Source organism: Grampus griseus, assembly GCF_964374135.1.
Source record: "Grampus griseus genome assembly, chromosome: 8".
Taxonomy (NCBI): Eukaryota; Metazoa; Chordata; class Mammalia; order Artiodactyla; family Delphinidae; genus Grampus; species Grampus griseus.
The window spans coordinates 98583746-98603184 of record NC_139002.1 but is presented as its reverse complement, the minus strand read 5'-3'; the positions used below and the strand labels follow the sequence as shown (position 1 = coordinate 98603184).

Sequence of the window (19439 nt, the reverse complement as noted above, 5' to 3'; positions counted from 1 at the left end):
TTTCCCACCTAAATCGGATGTAAAAGACCTTCATTTTCAGAAACATTGTGCAGGAAATTGGTGGGCTGGAAAGACTGGACAAGTCTTCATCAACGGCCCCCCCACCCCTCCTCCATGCTCCTGACCTCACCTCTGCTCTGTATGGCCATCTCTGCTTCCGGTGTGAGAGTACCAGGGGATGGAGAAGGTGCCAGAAAGGAGGGAAGGAAGGGAGGAAGGGGGGTCGGAGGAAGGAGAAAGAAAGAGAAAGAAAGAGTGAGGCTCACCTGGCTGTCCTCTCTCTGAGCAGGGTCTTACCCTTCCTCTCTCTGCTACCTTCTTCCCTCCCGTCTGCCTCAGCTGCTCTTTCCATCTTCCTCTCTCACTTCCCTTCCCCCACCTCATCTGAAGTTTCTAAGGCCAAAGAATCTTGGGGTAGGCAGTTTGGATCTTAGGGAGTAAGGGGAGAGCCAAAGTCCCCACCTCCAAAAGAAAGAGGCAAAGCACCTATCTCTGGGGTAGGAAGAAAACAGGAGGGAGGCAGGGCTTGAGGAAAGATAAGGGTGACAGCAAACATATAGGCCACCTTTCCACGGGCTATTGCACTTACTCCCCACAACAGCTCAATTTAGGCAGGCGCTATTGCCCCCAGGTTATACATGCAAAACAAAAAAGGGATGTTCAGAGAGGTTAAGTGACTTGCTCAAGGTCACACAGTAAGTGGGAAAATAGATAGGTCATTCACCCTTCTATTTCCCCCAAATCATTTCTCAAGAGGCTGCTGGGTAGCTGACCCAGGCCTCCCCTCCCTGCCCTACCCCCCCCCCCGGGGCAGTGGGGGTGGGGAAGGGCATCATGTACAGAGATGAAAGGAGATGCTCGGGTTTCGGAACATCTGACAAGTCTGGCTGGAAGCATTAAAAATTCATTTAGAAACCTGACCCCAGTTGGACCTTGGGTCTGCCACCTGGACTGTCCCTGGCCTGGTGGCCTCTCAGATCCTGGTGGGCAAATTTCCCTTCAGCAGTGTCCTGGGAGCCCCCGAGTCCGTATTTCACAGGAGGGGGCTTCTCTCATGGATTAGGGAGCTAAAGTCAGAAGCCAGCAGCTGAGAAAGCAGGGCTGAGAACCCTCCCCCCACTCTGAGTGTAAGAACCTTAGAGGTTTCAGGGCTTATAAACCTTGTCATCTGGCGTCCTTCTCTTCCTCTCCCCAGGCAGACAGATACTCACTCTCAGTTTAGGGTAACTCAGCCTGGCTGTGATACCCGAGGTGGCCAGTGGAGGGCAGCTATCTCCTATGAGGGAGCCCTAGCCTGAGCCTCTACCGAAGCTTTGAAGGACAGGAAAAGAACCCCATGGATAAGGTCCCGGAGATGCAGTTTTGGCCTTGGGAAAGGGCTCTGGAGTCTGTCATCTGAGGACAGGCGGAGAGGGCTCCTAGTCTGGGGGAGATTGAGGAATTTGGGGGAGGGTTCAAAGTAGGTTTGTGGGTTTCAAGTACATGGTAACTGATGGCCAGCATGATACAATCTTCCTAGCTGGAGTGAAGGTTTGGGAGGAGGCCACGAGAGAGAAAGCTAGAAAGGCAGTTGGGACCAGACTCTAAAGGATCTTTGATGCTTTGCTAAGGTGTTTTATCTTTAACCTGTAGGCAACAGGGAGCCATTGTAAGTTCCTGAGTAACAGAATGACATAATGCAAATGCTGGTCAGCTGAATCTGGCCAACGGGGGCCCGTGAGTGGGAGGGAGAGAGAGAGTGAATGGAGGAAAACCAGAGAGGAGGTTATTGCTATTTTCTTCTATATTCTAGGCATGAGGTAATGAGGAGATGAAGCAGGGAGGTAGCAGGAGGAATGGAAAGGAAGGGCTGGATGGGGGCTGCGAGGGGGACTGGGTGAGCGAGCAGAGACAGGACATGAAAGAAAGGGAGGAGTTAACTACCACTGGTGTCAGGCAGACAGAGAGAACTCAGCATGTGGGTGTACACTCAGGATGCAGGAGGTGAATGAGTTTTGTTCCTCTCAGGGCTAAGAATCTTGGATACATCACCTCCCCTCTCTGGGCCTCCACTGCCCCCCTCGGAGCATCGGTGGGGGTGGGACTGGACGGCCTTGAAAGTCCCTCCTATCTCAGGGTGTGTGCTCAGGGTCATCAGTCTGGGTTGTTTGGGAGAGGCTGGGGTCTGTGTGTGTGACATCTCATGGGCGGGGACCCATGTGAGCAGCTGCACACGCATGTCGGTATTTGGGGGTGCATCCTCCTGTTTGTGGGACCCGTGGGCGTTGGCATGCCTGCACGTGCTCTCTAGCTCCGCTCTGTGTTAGTGTGTGTGAGGGAGCGTGTGAGTGTGGGTGTGCACGTGATGGGCGTCCGTGGGTCTGTCTGGGCGGGGCTGGGGGAAAGTGGCATTGCTGTGGGCTGCTTCCTGAGGCTCACACACTCCTCTTGCTTTCACTGCTCTGAAATAGCATCTGGACCAAAGGCCCATGAATATTTCACAACGAAAATTCTGTGACCTGGACTGCCTGCTTCTGAGTTCCCAGCATCTTCCCTCCTCCCCCTGCCCAGGCCCCAGCAATCCCTCTCTCAGAGCTCTTGCCTGGCTGGCCCCCTAGGCCCCCTCATTAGTCTCCTCAAAGCCAGCCTGACACAGGCCCCCATGAGACCCCAGACTTGGGGGGGCACTATCCCCCCACCCCAACCCCACATCTTTATCCAAAGTCCACCAGCTTCAGGCCTTAGATGTTCACTCTGTCCCGTTTCTGCCTCCTTTTCGCACTGTCCTTCTGACTTGTCTGGCCAGGGCCACAGAATCGCAGCATCCTTGAGCCCTGGCACCCAGGTACCGTCTCTTTCCATCCCCAGATCCCAAGTTAGATTTTTTTAACCCTAAATTTAAACCATCAAATGTCTCCCCAGTTGCTTCTGTTGGATGAGACTCAACGAAGTCCTTCTTAGCCAGGGCTCTTCCCTTTCCCCAGCCTCCCCTCCACACACTGGAAAGATGAAGCTTCTGATCACACCTCAAGCCAGCAAGACACCCCAGCTTGGGATTCCTGTCCCTCTTATCACCCTAGCCCCTTGATTTCGCCTCTAACCTGCTTGGAGAACTGCTTCTCTGACCTGATTCCTCCCTGATGACTTCTACCTCACAGGAGCCAAGGGAAAGAGACCATCTGTCTACAAGGTTGCTGTGTACAGCTGTGCAGGCTGTACACTGCACAAGGGCAATCAGGTGAGGGGGCAAGTGTGAGCCTTATGCTCTGCTTGCTGTGGTATGGGGCTGGGTTCCCCTGAGGAAGAGGTGCCTTTCTCAGATTTACCCAAAGTCATGTTTGGGCTGGCTGTGACCACGGCTGTCCATGTTACTCCTCGTTGCAGGGGAAAGAGGGAACTGCTCTCCCTTCCTGAAGGAACAGAGCCTCAGAGAGAACGGTTAGCCAGGCTGGAGGCCTTCCCCAGGCTTAGCTCCTCAGGCATAGACAACTCAGGGTCGCATGTAGCTGCTTCTCCTGGACAAATGAGGAGCTGAGGTGCCATTAGCACCCACTCCTGGCTATCAGATTTCACCTGTCCTGCCTGGGACTCCAGGGTCACAACCCTGGTCCTGAGGCTTCAGCTTCTTGTCATGGGAAAACAGCAAGAAGCACTTGGATAGCATGGAATGGTTCCCCTTTTTGAAACCCTCCTGGCCCTGAAAGCCTGATGGTTCTAAGCCCTCCTCCCACTTTTGAGGACCTGAGCCAACAAATCTTACAGAAGATAAAATAATAGAATTTTTTAATAAATTTTTTTTTTCCCAAACAACTTCTGTTGATCTTCACCACACAAGGGCCACGGTGGAGAGGAAAGCTCTCTCCAGGCACCCTAAAAAGTGTCCAAGGTAGACAGGAGAAAAGTATTTCTCCAGTGTCGGGAGGTTGAGGGGTGCTAGGATAAGCAGGGGCCTAGGGTTGGCCTGGCCCCGACTGAAGCATCCCTCCAAAGGGCTCCTGGGCAGGGCTCCCTTCCCGGGAGCTTCCAAAGGCTCTGCTGGTGGAAGATGCTCTGCAGACAAAGCCCGTCCCGAGTCCACTGTGGGCACTGGGAGAAGTGGTCAGCGGCTGCCTGGGGTGCCCACCCCAGCCTTGGGATGGGAACGGGTTAACGGCCAGAGTCGGGGAGAACAGGGCTGAGCCACCAGATGTGTCCTCCTGGGGCTGCCATAAGCCAGCAGCCTGGGAGGCAGGGAGAGGTGGCCTGGTCCCAGGGGAAGAGAGGAGCTGGGAGCGGAAAGAAGGCGGCAAGGCCGCAGGGCCAGAGGGCGGGGACTGGGGCCGGAGCCGCAGCTGGGGATGGGGATGAGGGAAGAGGGGGAGCGAGACACACCGGCCTCTTCAGTCTCAGCACCGCAGTCAGAGGTGGTGGGGGACCAGGAGCAAGACGCAAAGCAGAGGGGTGGGGAGCCCGGCCGAGAGCGCGGGGCCGCGGGAGTCCGGGGTCGCCTGGCAGGCAGCGCCGGGGCACGTCTGCTCGCCCCGCTGGTCCTCGCCCCCGTAGCTCTCCCAGTAGTCGTCCTCGGTGGGGGCGTCCCCGCCCTGGCGCCCCCGCGGGTCTTCGGCTGGCAGGTCTCGGTAGAGGGTGGAGGGGTCGGCGGGGGGCGCCCCGGCCTCGGCCACCCCGTACAGGTGGTTGGACGAGCTGTTGCCGCGGGCGCGGCTGCCGGGCCGCGTGGGCACGGCGGGCGGGCAGGCCTGGAAGTCGGCCTCGCGGAGGGAGCGCAGGTCGCGGCCCTGGCGCTCCGGGGGCGTGGCGCACGTCACGTCGGAGCTGGACACGCGCGCGCGCTGGAACCAGGCCCAGAGCGGCCGCGCGCGGCAGTCGCACGCCCAGGGGTTGGCGTTGAGCCGCAGGAACTCCAGCGCCGGCAGGTCAGCGAGCGCCTCGCCCGGCAGCGAGGCCAGGCTGTTGTTGAACAGGTAGAGGATGGTGAGGCGGCTGAGGCCGCGGAAGGCCGCGCGGTGCACGCCCTGCAGCCGGTTCCCGTGCAGCAGCAGCCGGTCCAGACTGCCCAGGCCGCGGAACACGTGCTCCGTGAGCAGCCGCAGGCGGTTCCCGTGGAGGAAGAGGTGGCTCAGGTTGGCCAGGTCCGCGAACAGGTCATCCTGGCGGGGGGCGGGGGGGGGTGGCGGAGGGGAGAGAAGAAGAGTGGTGAGTGGTTCTGAGACAGGCACCGAAGAAATCTGGGAAAGAAGGGGAGCATTGTGGTGGAACAGAAGGGGTTTGACCTTCTGATTCATAGAGTCCTGGGTTCTAATCCTGCCTCCTCTAACCTATTTAGAGGTTAATGTGAGAAACGCAATATAGTTCTTAAAATTTTGGGGGTGCATCAGAATCCCCTGCAGATCCCTGAGCCCTGCCCGCAGGGTTTCTGATTCAGCAGGTCTTGGAGCGGGGGAAGGGGTGGGCGCGGGGGCGGGGGGAGATTCTGCACGTCTTTACAAGTTCCCAGGTGGTACTGATGCTGCTGGTGGGAGGACCACACTTGGAGAATGAGAACCTCTGATTTGGCTAAGTATGCAGACTTTCAGACTCCCTGACTTTCAAATCCTGGCCTTACTAACTGACACTTGAGCGAGTCACTCAGTATCCTTATGACTCAGTTTCTTCACCTGTAACATGTGGAGATGAAATGAAACAACATGTGTTAATACATGTGGTGGGCATTCTGTGAGTTAGCCATTATTGTGAACTTGGCCAAGCCAGCAATCTGTTTCCTCGTCATTAAAATGGAGGTGAGTGTACCTCCCCCTGGGTTTGCTTTGAGGATTAAAGAAGACAATCCCCGTACCTATCAGATGGGTGAAGTGTCGGGCACAGGGCCTGGCACATTGGGGTTCGGTCCAGTGATGAAGCCCACAGGCTCAGGAGTCAGCAGAGCCCCGGCTCAAATCCAGCTTGCCCTCTTCCCAGCTGCGTTACTTTGGGCAAGTTATTTAGCCTCATTGAGCCTCAGTTTCCTCAGTGTGTGTAACTCAGAGAACAACTCTTTCAGCAGGCTGAGGAAGGGTTAGATGAGATCCTGTAAGGATGTCGTACCCGGTGGGCACACAGACCATCAATAAATGGTGGTTATTATGACAATAGTGTCTTAGTTAGAATTAGGTCCCATCCATTTTTCTCTAATAGAAGAGCTTCCTGGGACCCCAAAGTTCTGCTACTGGGCTGGGACATTAAGGGGACCATATCAGCTCCACCCCACAGAGGCAGCAGGGGAGGGGAAGGAAGCCTGCTGCCCCATGCCCTGCATCACTGTCCCCTTAGAGGGGCTGTCCCACCTGCCCAAGGCTGGGGAGTCTCTGAATCAGACCATATTAGTGCTGGAAGGGCCTTGAACTGTGGTTCAGGGGAGTGGAGGAGTGGGTATGCTCCATGGAGGGGAGAGAGCAGGGGGCTGGCGCTGCATTTTAACCAGTTCACCAAGGTATTTGGGAGTTAGTGCTTTTGGGGGCACCAGCCTAGCCTACGTTTTTGCAGAGGAGAGCACTGAGACCCAGAGAGATGAAGGGCCTGCCAGAGAGGGGACCGGAGCCCCAGTACTGAGGTCCTCCCCTCTTGTGGAGGACCTCATTGTGGTCAGCAGACCCGGGGGGTCTGGTTCTGGGGGACAGGGGCATCCTCTGTGCTCAAGCCAGCTCACCCTGGATTCCTGTTTCCTGGCGGTGCCCCTCCCACCCTTCCCTGCCTGGGGAGATGATCCCCCCACCTCACCCAGGAGCCTGGTCTCAGGCTCTCAGGTGGGGGGAGGGCGTTGACTCCCAGCCCACACTCACAGCCTCCGCCTTCCTGTGCTCCTGCATTTTCTCGCCCCCTCCCATCTGGCTTCCGCCCTCTCTGCTACAGGAACTGAGCCTGCCAAGAACCCTCCTCTTGGCCACATTGAGATCCGTCCCCCTCAACCTTCTCGACTGCCTATGACACCAGCTTTCTCCACCTCCTGCTGCCACGGCCCCGTGCCCAGCTCAGGTCTCCAGCGGAGGGCTCCCCGCACGTCCGTGGCCTCAGCCTGGCCCAGCGTGGCCTGGTGTCCTTGTCCTTTTCTTCTTGGCCCCCCCAGGGAGTGGGCTGAATCCCTTCCACTCAAACACCTAATTAGGGTTTCTCTTTTTAATGGAGTGTCAGCAAGAGTAGGACACACCCAGAGGTACCTGGTCAAAGGATAGATGTGGGGTGGGGTGGGGTATAGAGGGAGCAGAGGCAATCGGCACTTTGGGGACTTCCGGAAGTCAGGAAGGGAAGACCGAAAGTTCAGAGATGTTAGGGAGTTCAGGCACCTTTGACCTACAGCCCCAGTTTTGGGGCTACAGGATTCCTTGATTCCAATCTCCTTCTCCTTCCCCTGGCAAAAGTCCTGCCCCTCCTGCTCTGAGCCTCAGCCTGGGGGTCCATTCCCCTAACCCCCATCCACGCCGTTGCCAGATCCTGTTGTCACTTCCTAGGCTGCAGGTCTCAGACCGGGTCCTTCCTCTAAAATGGTTCTCTGTGCATTAATAAGCGCTTGACCTTCACAGCCTTCCCCCTCCCCCACCACACTCCCTATCACGCCCTCCCTCTGGGCAGAGAGTGTCTGTTAAAGTCATCCTCTTCCATTTTGAAAACCACATTTCCCTCACCTCCCCCTGGCCGGCTCACAGCTCTCGGAAGCCATTCGGAACCTCAACGCAGCGTCCCTGCCCCCTTCCCTGGACAGCATCCTGTTCTTCACCTTGTCTCCCTCCAGCCTCCCATCCAGTCTCTGGCGCTGGTCAAATCAGCTGCGGGACTTTGTGACCTTGGGCAGCTCCGGGCACCTCTCTGAGCCTCAGTTTTTTTTTCATCCGTGAAACAAGGGCCTTGAGATCGTTGATCATTAAGATCCATCCTCATCTGATATTAATGAGCAAGTGAGTCCTGGAATGTACCTCATTCATTCAAGAAAGCTGTACTGAGTGTCTTCTCTGTGCCAGGCACCCCACTCACAGCACTCACCGATCTACGCTGGGTATCATCGCCATCGTTTGCGTCAGCAGCTGACTAACCGAGCTCTTGCCATGTGCCAGGCTCTGTGCTACACAGATCCCATGTAGTAACCGAATCATCACAGCCCCATGAAGCAGATAATTTTTTTTTTTTGGCTGCTCATGTGGGATCTTAGTTCCCTGACCAGGCATCGAACCCATGCCCCCTGCATTGGGAGCACGGAGTCTTAACCACTGGACCGCCAGGGAAGTCCCGTGAAGCAGATAGTATTATTCTCCCCCTTTCAGAGGTTAGAAGAGGGAGGCTCAGAGAAGGCAAGTGACTGGCCTAGAGTTCAAGAGCCAGTATGTAGTGGAAGGCAGACGTGAACTCTGGAGACAGAGCTCTGAACAGTCGCACTTTGGAGTCAGACAGACCTGGGCTAATTCTAGGCTGTGCCCTTTACGAGCTGGGTGACCTCGGGTGGGCGCCTTAACTTCTCCGAGCCTCAGTGTCCTCAGCCATTGAATGGGGGAAATGATGCTTCCTCTGGACTGGACACACTAAGCCCCTTTCAAGCAGCATCTCCTTTAATCCTCACAACGAACCCCTGAGTTACAGGTCATTTTTTTCCATTTCACAGATGGGTCTACTGAGACTCAGAGTGGTTAAGTAACTTGCCCAAAGCCACAGAGCAGAGCAGATCTGCCTGAATGTAAAGACTGCGCTTTTACGCCATGCAGGCTGCTCTAACAGAAGAGAGACAGATGCCTCCATCATCTGGTTCCACTCCAGTAGGAAATATGCTCCAGGAGAGCAGGGACACAGTTTTTGTTCACTTCTGAATCCCTGGCACCCAGAACACTGCCTGGCATATAGTAGATGCTCAGTAAGAATCTGTGATGAACGCACCTGGCACAGTGCCTGGCCTACAGCACACAGTCTGTGAGAACCTCCACTCTACCCCATTCCCCTTTCTACCTTCCTTATCCTGAAAAGCTGTGGTCCTCCTGCCTCCTCCAGATCTCCCCTCTCGGGGCAGGCCCGGTGGCATCTTGGGTCACACCTGCGCTCTGCGGATCTCAGCCCGGCCCGCGTGCTTCCGCACCTGCCTGTGGCATCTCCCAGCCTAGTTTCTCCAGGCAGTTCACAGGCAGAGGCTGTCTCTTTCTTTCTCTTCTATATAGGGCCAGGTGTGAAGATGTTTCCTTCCCATGATGCCTCCTACCACTCATGCCAGGGGTGTGCAGAACCAACACTTCCCATTGCAGAAGACCCCAGTGTCCACTCGAGGTCAGTATCCACTGACCTTGCCCAGGTCTTTCCTGACCCCAGGCCCTGGCTGCCACTTGTGATGGAGGATCAGGTAATGACGACAAAATTTATTCAGCACTTAACTATGTGATTATATACACGAACTCATTGACTCTTTTTTTTTTTTTTTTGAACTCACTCACTCTTTACAGCCATTCTTTATGGAAGGTATTATTTTTATTATTCCCATCTTAAAGATAAGAAAACTGAGGTTCAGAGGGGGCAGCAACTTGTCTAAAGTTACATAAGTCAGAAAATAGCAGAGCAGGGATTCAAACTCAGGCCTGCTGACCCCAGATTCCTAACCTGAACAACTAATATATGTTGATAAGGAGGTCAGGATCTCAGTAGTAGTGTTTGTTGCACTACTGGTAATAATTAACAATACTAATGACAGCACCCATATATTGATGTGGCCCTGTGCTAAACTTTAATCCTTACAAAACTTCTTAGGTAAGTATATTGTTAATTACTATCATGATTGCCATTTTACAGATGAGGAAATGGCAATGGAAAGAGTAATTTTTAATGAGTAATTTGTCCAGAGTCGTATAGGAGCCAGGATTTGAACTTAGGTCTGGCAGACCCCAAAGCAGGTGCTTTCAGGGACCTCCCTGGTGGTGTAGAGGTTAAGATTCCGCGCTCCATTGCAGCGGGCGTGGGTTTGATCCCCGGTCAGGGAACTAAGATCCCACATGCTGCGCAGTGGAGCCAAAAGCAAACCAAAACAAAGCATATGTGCTTTCAAAAGTGAGCCTGCCCTGCTGTCCTTCTGAGAACCATTGCCCCTGCACCTGGTCAGCCCCCAGTGGAGAGTTCTGAATGATAAAAATGGCCTGAGGTGTCATCAGGCTGCGAAGGCTGAAGTGCTACCAGCTCTTCCTGGCTGTGTGGCCTCAGAAACTTCATTTTCTGTCCCTACTGCCCCTAAGCATCCCTACTGCCGGCCTGTTGTAGGTTTGACGTGATACTGAGAACACGTTAAGCCCCCAGGCACACGGACGATGATTTAAGAGACTTTGGGACCCTTGGTCTCAGCTTCCTCGTCTGTAAGGGAGTATGAACCATCTCCCAGCAGGGCTGTAGAAATGAGGTGACTGAGCGCACTCTGGAAACCATGAGGGGCAAAGTTAGGAAGAAGAAAAAGGAGGGAGTGTTCTGGGACCCACCCATGGTCTCAGCGTAATCCTTGAAGTTGACCCATCTCTTCAGGATGGGGTCCAAGATGGGCCATTTCACTGAGACCAGTGTTAAATGAGGCTTGTCTCTCTTTTTAAAACAGTATCTTAACAAGCCTTGATAGCGTGCCCGCCGTACGCCAAGTGCTTTACAAATTATTCATGCACTTGACACTTACAAAATCCCTAGAAGGTGGGTGCTATGGCTGCCTCCATTTTACAGATGGAAAAACTGAGGCTCAGGGAGGTTAAAAAATGCCACACACTTGTAAGTGGCAAAGTCCTTAGCACAGCGCCTGATGCATAGTGTGCCTGCTAAGTGCTAGTGGGCTATTATTATCATTACTTATGCCATAATAATAACACACAACATATTTTCCCAACATACTGTACACTTTACTTCTTGTCTCTCCCCGCCACTAGAATGCTCTCTGCGAAGGCAGGAGTTCGTCTGTTTTGTTCGCTGCCCTTTGCTCAGCACCAAGAATATTCTGGGTGCTCGATAAATGTTAAATTATTATTGCTATTGTTGTGTTATAATTATCAGCATCAAATCCACCCGTTAGGCCTCAGCCTGGGACGGGGAGGAGGAAGTACCTTCCAGGTTGGTGTGGGGAGAGGGGAGGGTTTGGATATCCAGAGGCTGTGTAGCCGAGGGAGAATTTTCTCCCAGAGTGGCTTGGAGGGTGTGTTATTGATTCCTGGGGAAATAGAATGGGAGGATTTGACTGTCAAACAGTCAGCATGACGACGATAATAACCAATATTTAGATCAATAATAATACCAATAAATAGCAATTACTGTTATTCCTTCCATTTTCAGAGCATCCGTTTTCCAGCTGCTTAACAGCTCTTTACCCTTTTTTTTCCTTCACCCGTTGGTTGCACTGAGACAACAGATCTGGGGGATAGGTTTGGGGAACGGAATCTAGAAAGGGTAGGGTTTCCCCTTGTCCCACGACCCAGTGAGGTGGAGAGAGGTGGAACCTTCTATGGGATACCGGTTGCAGTGGCTCCGCCCTCTTGCTTACCTCCCCGTGTTGCGGGAGGGCATGGGGGTGGGTGAGAAGAGCCGCCACGAAGCCCTTTGGGCTGGGCTGCCTGGGGAAAGGCAGAGTCCCCGGAAGGCAAACAAGGGGGAAAGGAGGGATCACAGAAAGAGACACACACATACACCCAGACAGACATGGGGGTGTGTGTGTGGAGTGGGCGTGTGAAGGGAGACAGACAGAAGAGGCAGAGGGAGACAGATGGGGGAGGCAAGTTAGTGAGCGAGACAGATAGGGACAGAAAGGGAGAGACAGACAGACAGAGGCAGTCAGATGGGGGGTGGGGTATTAGTGACAGAGAAAGATGCAGGAGACAAAATAAAGAAAAGCCCCTGGAGAAAGTGGGAGGAACAGAAACCTAGGAAAGGGACAGAGAAATAGAGAGAGGTGCTGAGACAGAGGCGGGAAGGGTGAGCAGGGACAGAGGGGCCGAGAGGCCCCAGGGAGGGAGGGAAGCAGAAGAGGGCTATGTGTGTCTCTGTGTGTGTGTGTGCGCGCGCGCGCGCGCGCCGGGCTAGGGCCGGCTCACCTGTAGGTGGAGCAGGCTGTTTTCCTGGAGGTAGAGGTACTGCAGGCTAACCAGGCCGCGGAAGATGTTGCCCGGCAGGCTGCTGAGCTGACAGCGGTACAGATGTAGCGACTGCAGCCGCTCCAGGCCCTGGAAGGTGTCGGGCTCCAGAGAGCGCAGGTGCCGGTTGTCGCCGAGGTCCAGCTCCTCGAGCGCCTGCAGGTGGCGGAAGGTGCCCGGATAGATGGCGGAGAGGTTGTTGGAGAAGAGCCACAGAGTGAGCAGGTTAGGCCCGAAGGTGCCGGGCCGCAGCGTGCGGATGAGGTTGTTCTGCAGGAATAGGCGCTGCGTGCTGGGCGGCAGGGACAGCGGCACCGACGAGAAGTTGTTGGCCTGGCAGCTCACGGTGGGCGGGGACGAGTAGCAGGTACAGAGCATGGGGCAGCTGGGGGCAGCTGGGGGCAGGGCCAGGAGCATCAGCAGGAGGCAGGCCGGGGCGGGACCTGCGGGGAGGGCGCGGGGGAGATCTCTCTGGGCGGCTGCGAGCGTGGGAGTGCCAGCCAGGGGCCGGGCCCACCCACCCCTAAGACGACCCTTGCTGAGAGCCTTTCGTTTCTAGCTTGGGTGGGGGGTTCTGGGTGCAACCTCAGAGTCGCGAGAGGCCGTGGCCACTTCCGCTTTTGGAGGCTCCTGGTACATTAAAGAATAAAGAAATGCCAAGAGGACATCGTAGGAAGCACTGTGATAGGTTGAAAGTTGTTTGATGAGTGACGTCTACTTTCATTCCTGTTTTCACTATGGTAGGTTTGACCATGACTTTGGTCTTGAGACTTGGGCTGGACAGTGCTTTGTTGGAGGCAGTCCCGTACAATGATGTCCTATATAGGGGTGTTTAGCAGCACCCCTGTCCTCTACCCATTAGATGTGTAACACCCTTCCCCCTGCCGTTATGATAACCTATGACAACCGAAATGTCTCCAGACGTCGCCAAGTATCACCTGGGGAGCAAAATTGACTCCATTTGAGAACAGGTGGCTCTAAATTGAGACCCTCTGCGAATCTGAGGCCCATGTAAAATGGCCCTGTGGCTGCCTCCGGGGTCTGGTCTTGCTGGCCCACAGGTGAGCACAGCCCTCCTCCCTCATCTCTCCACACTGGAAGGGATCTTAGGAACCAAGGGACAGGGGGTCTCCAGGCACCTGCAGCAGAAGCATCAGAGGGTCCTGGAAAGAATGCTGCTTCCTGGGCCCTGCCTGTGCAGAATCAGCATCCCTGGGGGAATAGCCCAGGAATCTGCATTTTACACCCCAGGCCCTTCTCATTCAAAGTCACTTAAAAATTCTTTTTCAGGACTTCCTTGGCAGTCCAGTGGTTAAGACTCTGCGCTTCCGCTGCAGGGGGCACTGGTTCGATCCCTGGGGAACTATGATCCCACTTGGTGCGGCCAAAACATAACAATAATTTTTTTTCAAACTAACTTTTGAAGGTGGGCCGTGATCCAGCCTTCTTGTGATATAGATGGAGAGGCAGGCCCAGGGAGGCCCAAGGGCCTGGGGGCTAAAGAGCCGTGTCTAGGCCTCCATATCCCTGAGCTATAGCAGGGGCTCTGGGGCCCCTCATCCATCCCTGTTCCCTGGCCTTCTGACCCTCAGGGCAGCTGATGCAGGTTCTGGGCTGGAACTAGCTTGACCTCTGCCCTTTATCATGACTTCCGGATGAGTCTCGGGACTTTCATCTGGCGGGTTTCGCGCTCCAAAAGCCAGGCGGTCATTCTCTGGGCACACATGGAATGAGCACCTTCTGCTCCAAACAGTGTGCTACGGCCTGCGAAGGCAGAGGAAGACCTTTGCCCTTGGACCCGGGGACCTGAGATCCTGGGTCCTCAGGGCAGACCCTGAGGGCTCCGTGACTTTCACTGACGCCCGGTGTCAGAGGTTGCTGTGTGTGAATGCGCGTGGGAGACGGGTGCCCTCTACATGAAGTGCTGCTGAGCCCGGGGTGCGCACATGGCACCGACAGGCCCCGCGTGTGGCGCGGACATCACGGAAGCTGGGCTGTGCCTCCTCCCGCGGGGGAGCGCAAAGGCGCAGGGTGGGGACGCCGGCGCCACGCCACCCGGCCCACGGCGAGCGTCCCGGCCTCTCCCCGCGCCGCTGCGCGCAAGCGTGTGCCGGTGGTCCTCCGCGTGTGAGTGCCGGGCCCCGTGCGTGTGTAGGCTGGGTGTGATGTAATACTCGGTGACACAGCGGCTGCTGTTCCCTTCGTTCACACCACCTCCGCGTTTCTCGGCCCTTCTCACCCCTCCCCCGTGCGGCGTTTCACGATTACTTTCTCCTCCCGAGTTTTTCCACATTGGGTGGAAGAGCATGTCTCTCACCCCTCAACCCAACCAGGCAGGGGCGGGGTGCGAGAGCCCTGTAGGGAGCCCTGGGTGGGTTTCAGGAGGGCTGAGGTTTGAGGCTTAGAACAGGAGATCTTGGAGGTGGAAAATCCTCCGGGTTCAAGCTCTGGTTCTACTGAGGTGATGGCTGGGGCTCAGAGAGGGAAAGTGACTTGCCCAAGGTCACACAGCAACGTGATTGGCAGGGCAAGGACTAGAAAGGAGTCTTCTGATGACTGGCCAGAGCACTTCCCTTCCTGGTGGAGTCACCCTCTGAGCTCGCTTCCCCAAGGACTTGACACCAGGGAAAACCAAATCCCTCTCTGATCCCTTAATCCCACCCCTTATCCACAAGCTCACAGGGTGTTCATTCAGAAGGCTGCCAGCCCTGCAAGGATTATGGAGCTCTTTCCTCAGCCTCTAGGGCCAACTGTTAACCCAGGAGAGGCAGAAGGAAGGACACGTGATCCCAGAGGGCTCCGGAGTCAGGAGGCAGTCCCCTGGCACCAGGGTCTCTTCCAGCCTGGAGGCCGAGCTCAGCAGGGGCTGGCAGGGGCCCCACTCATTCCTCTAGCCCACAATTCCCTGGCCCCCTGCTTGCCCTCTTTAGGGGGCTTCTCTCTTATTTCCCCACAGCCCCTCCCTCTTGCCCCCATATCTCCCCCCATCATGGCCCACCTCCCCAAGGCCAAGATGGCGCTCCCTGCGGGCTCTTTGAGGGGGGGACCCTGAGCAGGGGGCCCCTCCGTGACAGCTGCTGCGTAACAGTGACTCTGTTGCCATTTCTGGTCCTCGCTGCTGCCAAAGCAAAGCAGCTGTAACCCGAGGAGCCTCATCCATAATTCAGGCTGCGGCTCGCACTGGAAGCGAGCGGAGGAGGGGCAGGTGGGGCTCCGGAGGGCTCTGCCCCCGGGCCTGGCTGGAGTGCTCCTGGGCAGAGGCAGCAGGGCCCGGTGAGCTGTGCCTTTCTCTCCCTCCTCCGCCCTCAGCCCCTGCCCAGCCTGTGCCCTTTTCCTTCCCACCACCGTCGCCTCCCCACTCCCTGCTCCTCCTGGCTCTTCACCATCACGCCTTCCCCCCAGGCCCGGGTCTTCCCTCTCTCCCCGAGGACCACGGTTCCACTCCCGGCCCCCATTTTGTGAATCCCTGGCAAAGACGGGGTCCAGATGCACAGAGTGTCAGAGCAGGAAGGTGGGGGACACCTCATCGGCCATCAAGAGCAAACCCCTTATTGCACAGGCCACACCACTGAGAACTGGAGAGGGGAAGAGTTCATTTCGCAGGGCGCAGCCCAGGCCCTGACCGAATCTCTGTCAATGCACCTTGGGTTATCTTTCTCGAAGGCTTCATTTTATGCCCCCTCTACTATCTGGGCCGATTCTAACAGCCTCCCCACCCTCTCTGCTCATTCCATCCATCCTCTTTTTTTTTTCCTCAAGTCAGCAAGTGATGGCTAGAGTTGCAGGGGAGCATAGAGCGAGGATGGGCAGAAACCATCTGTTATTAAACACCTACTGTGTGCCAGCCACTGTATTTGTACATATGCCTTTATGCGTAGAATACAACATAACATAGCCCCAGTGAGATCAATCTTACGGCTCCCAATCTGCAGATGAAGGCAGGGAGGTTCACAAACATGAAATGAGTTGCCTCAGGTCATGCAGCTAGTACAAGGTGGAACCCGGATTGGACAAGTGCATGTCAAAAGGGACTCTCTGACCTTTCTTTGGGAGACCCCACGTCATCCACAGACACCACCCCCGAGTGTGAGAGTTACTGCGCTCGGGGTGGGGTAAAGGGAGGACAGAAATTGCACCCAGGTGCACAGGGCTGGGCCAGCAACGACACCGGCTCTGTTTGGCTATTCAGGGTCAAGGCAAGGTTAAGGACCCAGGTTCTCTCCAACTTTCCCCTCCTGGGCTCCAGGCTGTGGTTGTTCTAGGGGATGGCCCATCTGGGAGTCAGGAAGAGATGACCAGTGTCCAGAAGATGTGGCCAGAACTGACCAGGGGAGGGAACGGAGAGAGGCCAGAACATGGTATTGATCCCAGAAGACTGAGGTGCCCAGAGCCAAAAAGTATCCGCTCACTGAGGGCCCACTGTCAAGGACTCTGGGCTGTCACCCTGGAGCACCAAGGCTCACAAAGTTCTCAGCCCGGGAACCACCATTAAGTCCAGAGATCCCTGTGAAAGAAGAAACTTCAGAAGGAAGCAGATGGACCCGGTGTAGAGGCAGGAAACAGGGTGCCAACCCTCAGGGCAGAGTGGCCCCAGGAAAAGTGCTCCCTGGAAAGAGAGTCAAGGCCTCTGGTTTTGAAGGAGGGGCACAGGGTCCCAGACAAGAAGCAACAGCTCCACACCCAAAAGGGCTGGGCCTGCCGGGCAGATGCTGAGGTGGAAGGGGCTTGAGGAGGTGGGAGCCGCGGAACAGAACGGAGGTGGTGATGATACCAGTGACGCAGGGGCCTGGGGAGGCACTGACGCGGGTGATGGAGGTTTAGAGCTGCTGCAAACAGCTTCTCACTCTGCCAGAATGTAACACCCCAAAATAAGCAGCCACCGTGGCGGCGGCGGCAGGATCCCACGACGGGGCCCAGAGATATAAATGGCAGCACGGAGCCAGCCAGGGCGCCCACCCTCGGAGGCTGCCACCCCACTTGAATGTCTTCCCCCTCTCCCCCTCACAGCCACCCACAAGGCCCTGAGCTCAGAGCCCAGGGTCTGGCCCACTGGCCACTCCCTGAAAGAAGGGAAGTGACAGGCAGGCGCTTTGGAAATGGAGGGCTTCCCACGTGGAAGTGGTTACCAGAAGTCTCTTTGTCTCATCCCTAGGCCGCCCCCCCCAGTCTCTCTCTCTCTCTCTCTCCCTCTCCCCTTTCTCTTCCTTCCTCCTTTCCTCCCTTTCCAGCCCCCATCCCCATCCTGATCAACCCCAGGCCCTCTCCTATCTCTGGTTTCCCATCCCCAACCCTAGAGCTCATCCCAGTTGTCTTTCCCTGGTCCTGACACCCCATCTCTGTCCACCATCCCCATCCTCCTCTGGTTTCTGGCTTTCTGATCTCACTCCCCGTTCCTTCCCCATCCCTAGGGTCCCAGCCCTCATTCTCTTTCCTATTTCTCCCACTGCCAGGTTCTGGGTCCCTGGCCCTGGTCTTCTCCCCACCCCTCCCCTAATCTGGTCTCCCCTCTCTTTCCCTCTTCCTGTGTCCTCGCCAGGGTCTCACTTCCCTCCAAGCTTTTCCCGTCTAACCTTTATTCCTCCTCCTCCCCCGCCTTCCTATCGCCCTCCCCTGACCGCTCTCTCCATCTTCCGCTCTCTTCCTTCTTACCCCTTCCCCACCCCACCCCCAATCTCTGGCCCACACCCTTGTCTGTCCGTCACTCAGTTCGTGGAACTATCCCTTTTCTAGCGCCCTCCATCTGTCCTACCGCGGAGGGCCATTTGGATCTCCCTCTGCTCCCCCATCCTCCCGGACAGCCCCCTACCCTCATCCCTCGTCCTCCCTGGTGACTGGAAAGTGCTGAGGCACGGGGCACGAGAAGTTGCTGAGTCGGCGCTTCCCCAGCCGGCCCGAGTCCTCGGCGTCCCCCAGAGCAGGTGGAGCCGGGACAGCAGAACCTGAGCCTCCCTCCCCACCCCCCGGGGCCGGTCCGCCTGCCCCCTGCGTCCCCCCTCGGTCACGAGTTCCCCGCACAGCCCAGCAGGCTCCGAGTCGGGTGCGCGGCTCCTGCCGGCAGCTCTGGGGGCGGGGGCGGGGCCCGGGGCTAAGCGTTTTTCCTCCCAGGCTACCCCCACCCCCACCACTGCCCCACCCTCGCGCCCTGGCGGAGGGGGCGCCCCGCTTGCCTCGGCAGGATGCTCTCTGCCTTCCCGCAGGCTGGGGTCCCTACCTTGCAGCAGGCTCCTGAGCCCGGGCAGCATCTTGTCTCGACGCTCGGGGGAGGGGGCGGCGGGGAGGGAGGGCGCTCCCACTCGCTCCCTGAGCCGGCCAGACGGACGGCGGGGACTCCGCGGGGCTCCGGGAGGGCCCGGGAGTCCCCGGGCTGTGTGGCCGGGCCGCGGCGCTCTACCCTGCGCCACCTGGGCTGCGAACCTCGTGAGGAGCCATCGGCCCCGACGGGACGGGGTGGGGCGCGGCGGGACGGGGTTCGAGCTGGCCGTCGATGCCCGGTGCCCGCGCCCCCCAGCACCGCAGGCAGCAAGTGGTGTCCGTCAGTCCGTCGGTCCGTGCGCGCCGGCTGCTCGCCGAGGGAGAGTGGGGACAGCGAGGATGCTCTTCCCAGCCACCCCCCTCCTTCACGCACTCGCTGGCTCCTCCCTCGCTTCCTAGCTTTGCCGATTTAACTGCTTCCTGGCCACTAGGAGGCGGGAGCCGCTTTCTAGCCCCCTCCATCCAGGCCCCCTCTCTTTCTTGGGGGATCCGGAGGACTGTGTTCGATCGCCTTCACGGCGCCACGCTTCTAGAGAAATCCCTTCCGGGGGGGGGGGTGTGCGGTAGTGTAAGGGAACCCCGTGGACTTGCCCAGTTCCCCCCTCCCAACTTTCTGGGAGGAGCCGGGCTCCTGGGTCACCTCCCCCTCCTTGCCGGACCCCAGGCCCCTTTGCCCAGGTCTCCAACGTTCCTCTCCTCTGGGAGACCTCCAAGATTCCACTTTCCCTTTCGTTCCCAGACCCCAAGCCCTGAGTGTGTGCGACTCTAAGAATAGTATATGCAAGAGTTTGTGGGTGCGAGATCGATTGCATATGAGCGTGCACGCGCGCGCAAGGACGCTTGTGCAGGTGTGACTGAGTGCTTACACGTTATCTTTTATACGGGCCGGGGGAAGCAGGGGCTCGTGAGTGTGCGAATGGATGAGCCGCTGTCAGCCAGCGCGCGTGTCTGCGCGGATGGGAAACGTGTGAGGGTTTGGCGCAAGCAAACTTGGGGCTGGGTGGCCGGGGTATGTGTACAGTGGTGTGTGTGTGCCCCTTAACGCATCTGCAAGCGGGTGCAAGTTTGGGTGCCCGTGAGCGGGATAGAAGACTCCAAGGTGGGAGGAGAGCGTTGGCT

The 19439-nt window shown here is 56.9% G+C and overlaps 1 protein-coding gene across 1 annotated transcript; it reads right to left on the bottom strand.

Annotated features, from left to right (window-relative positions):
• Positions 1-4376: 4376 nt before the first annotated feature.
• Positions 4377-18310, bottom strand: RTN4RL2 (reticulon 4 receptor like 2; the record flags this gene model as incomplete). Its single annotated transcript, XM_082661264.1, has 3 exons — positions 4377-5126; positions 12030-12511; positions 18280-18310. 3 exons carry the CDS (start codon positions 18308-18310, stop codon positions 4377-4379), a joined length of 1263 nt encoding a protein of 420 aa, XP_082517390.1.
• Positions 18311-19439: the final 1129 nt, after the last annotated feature.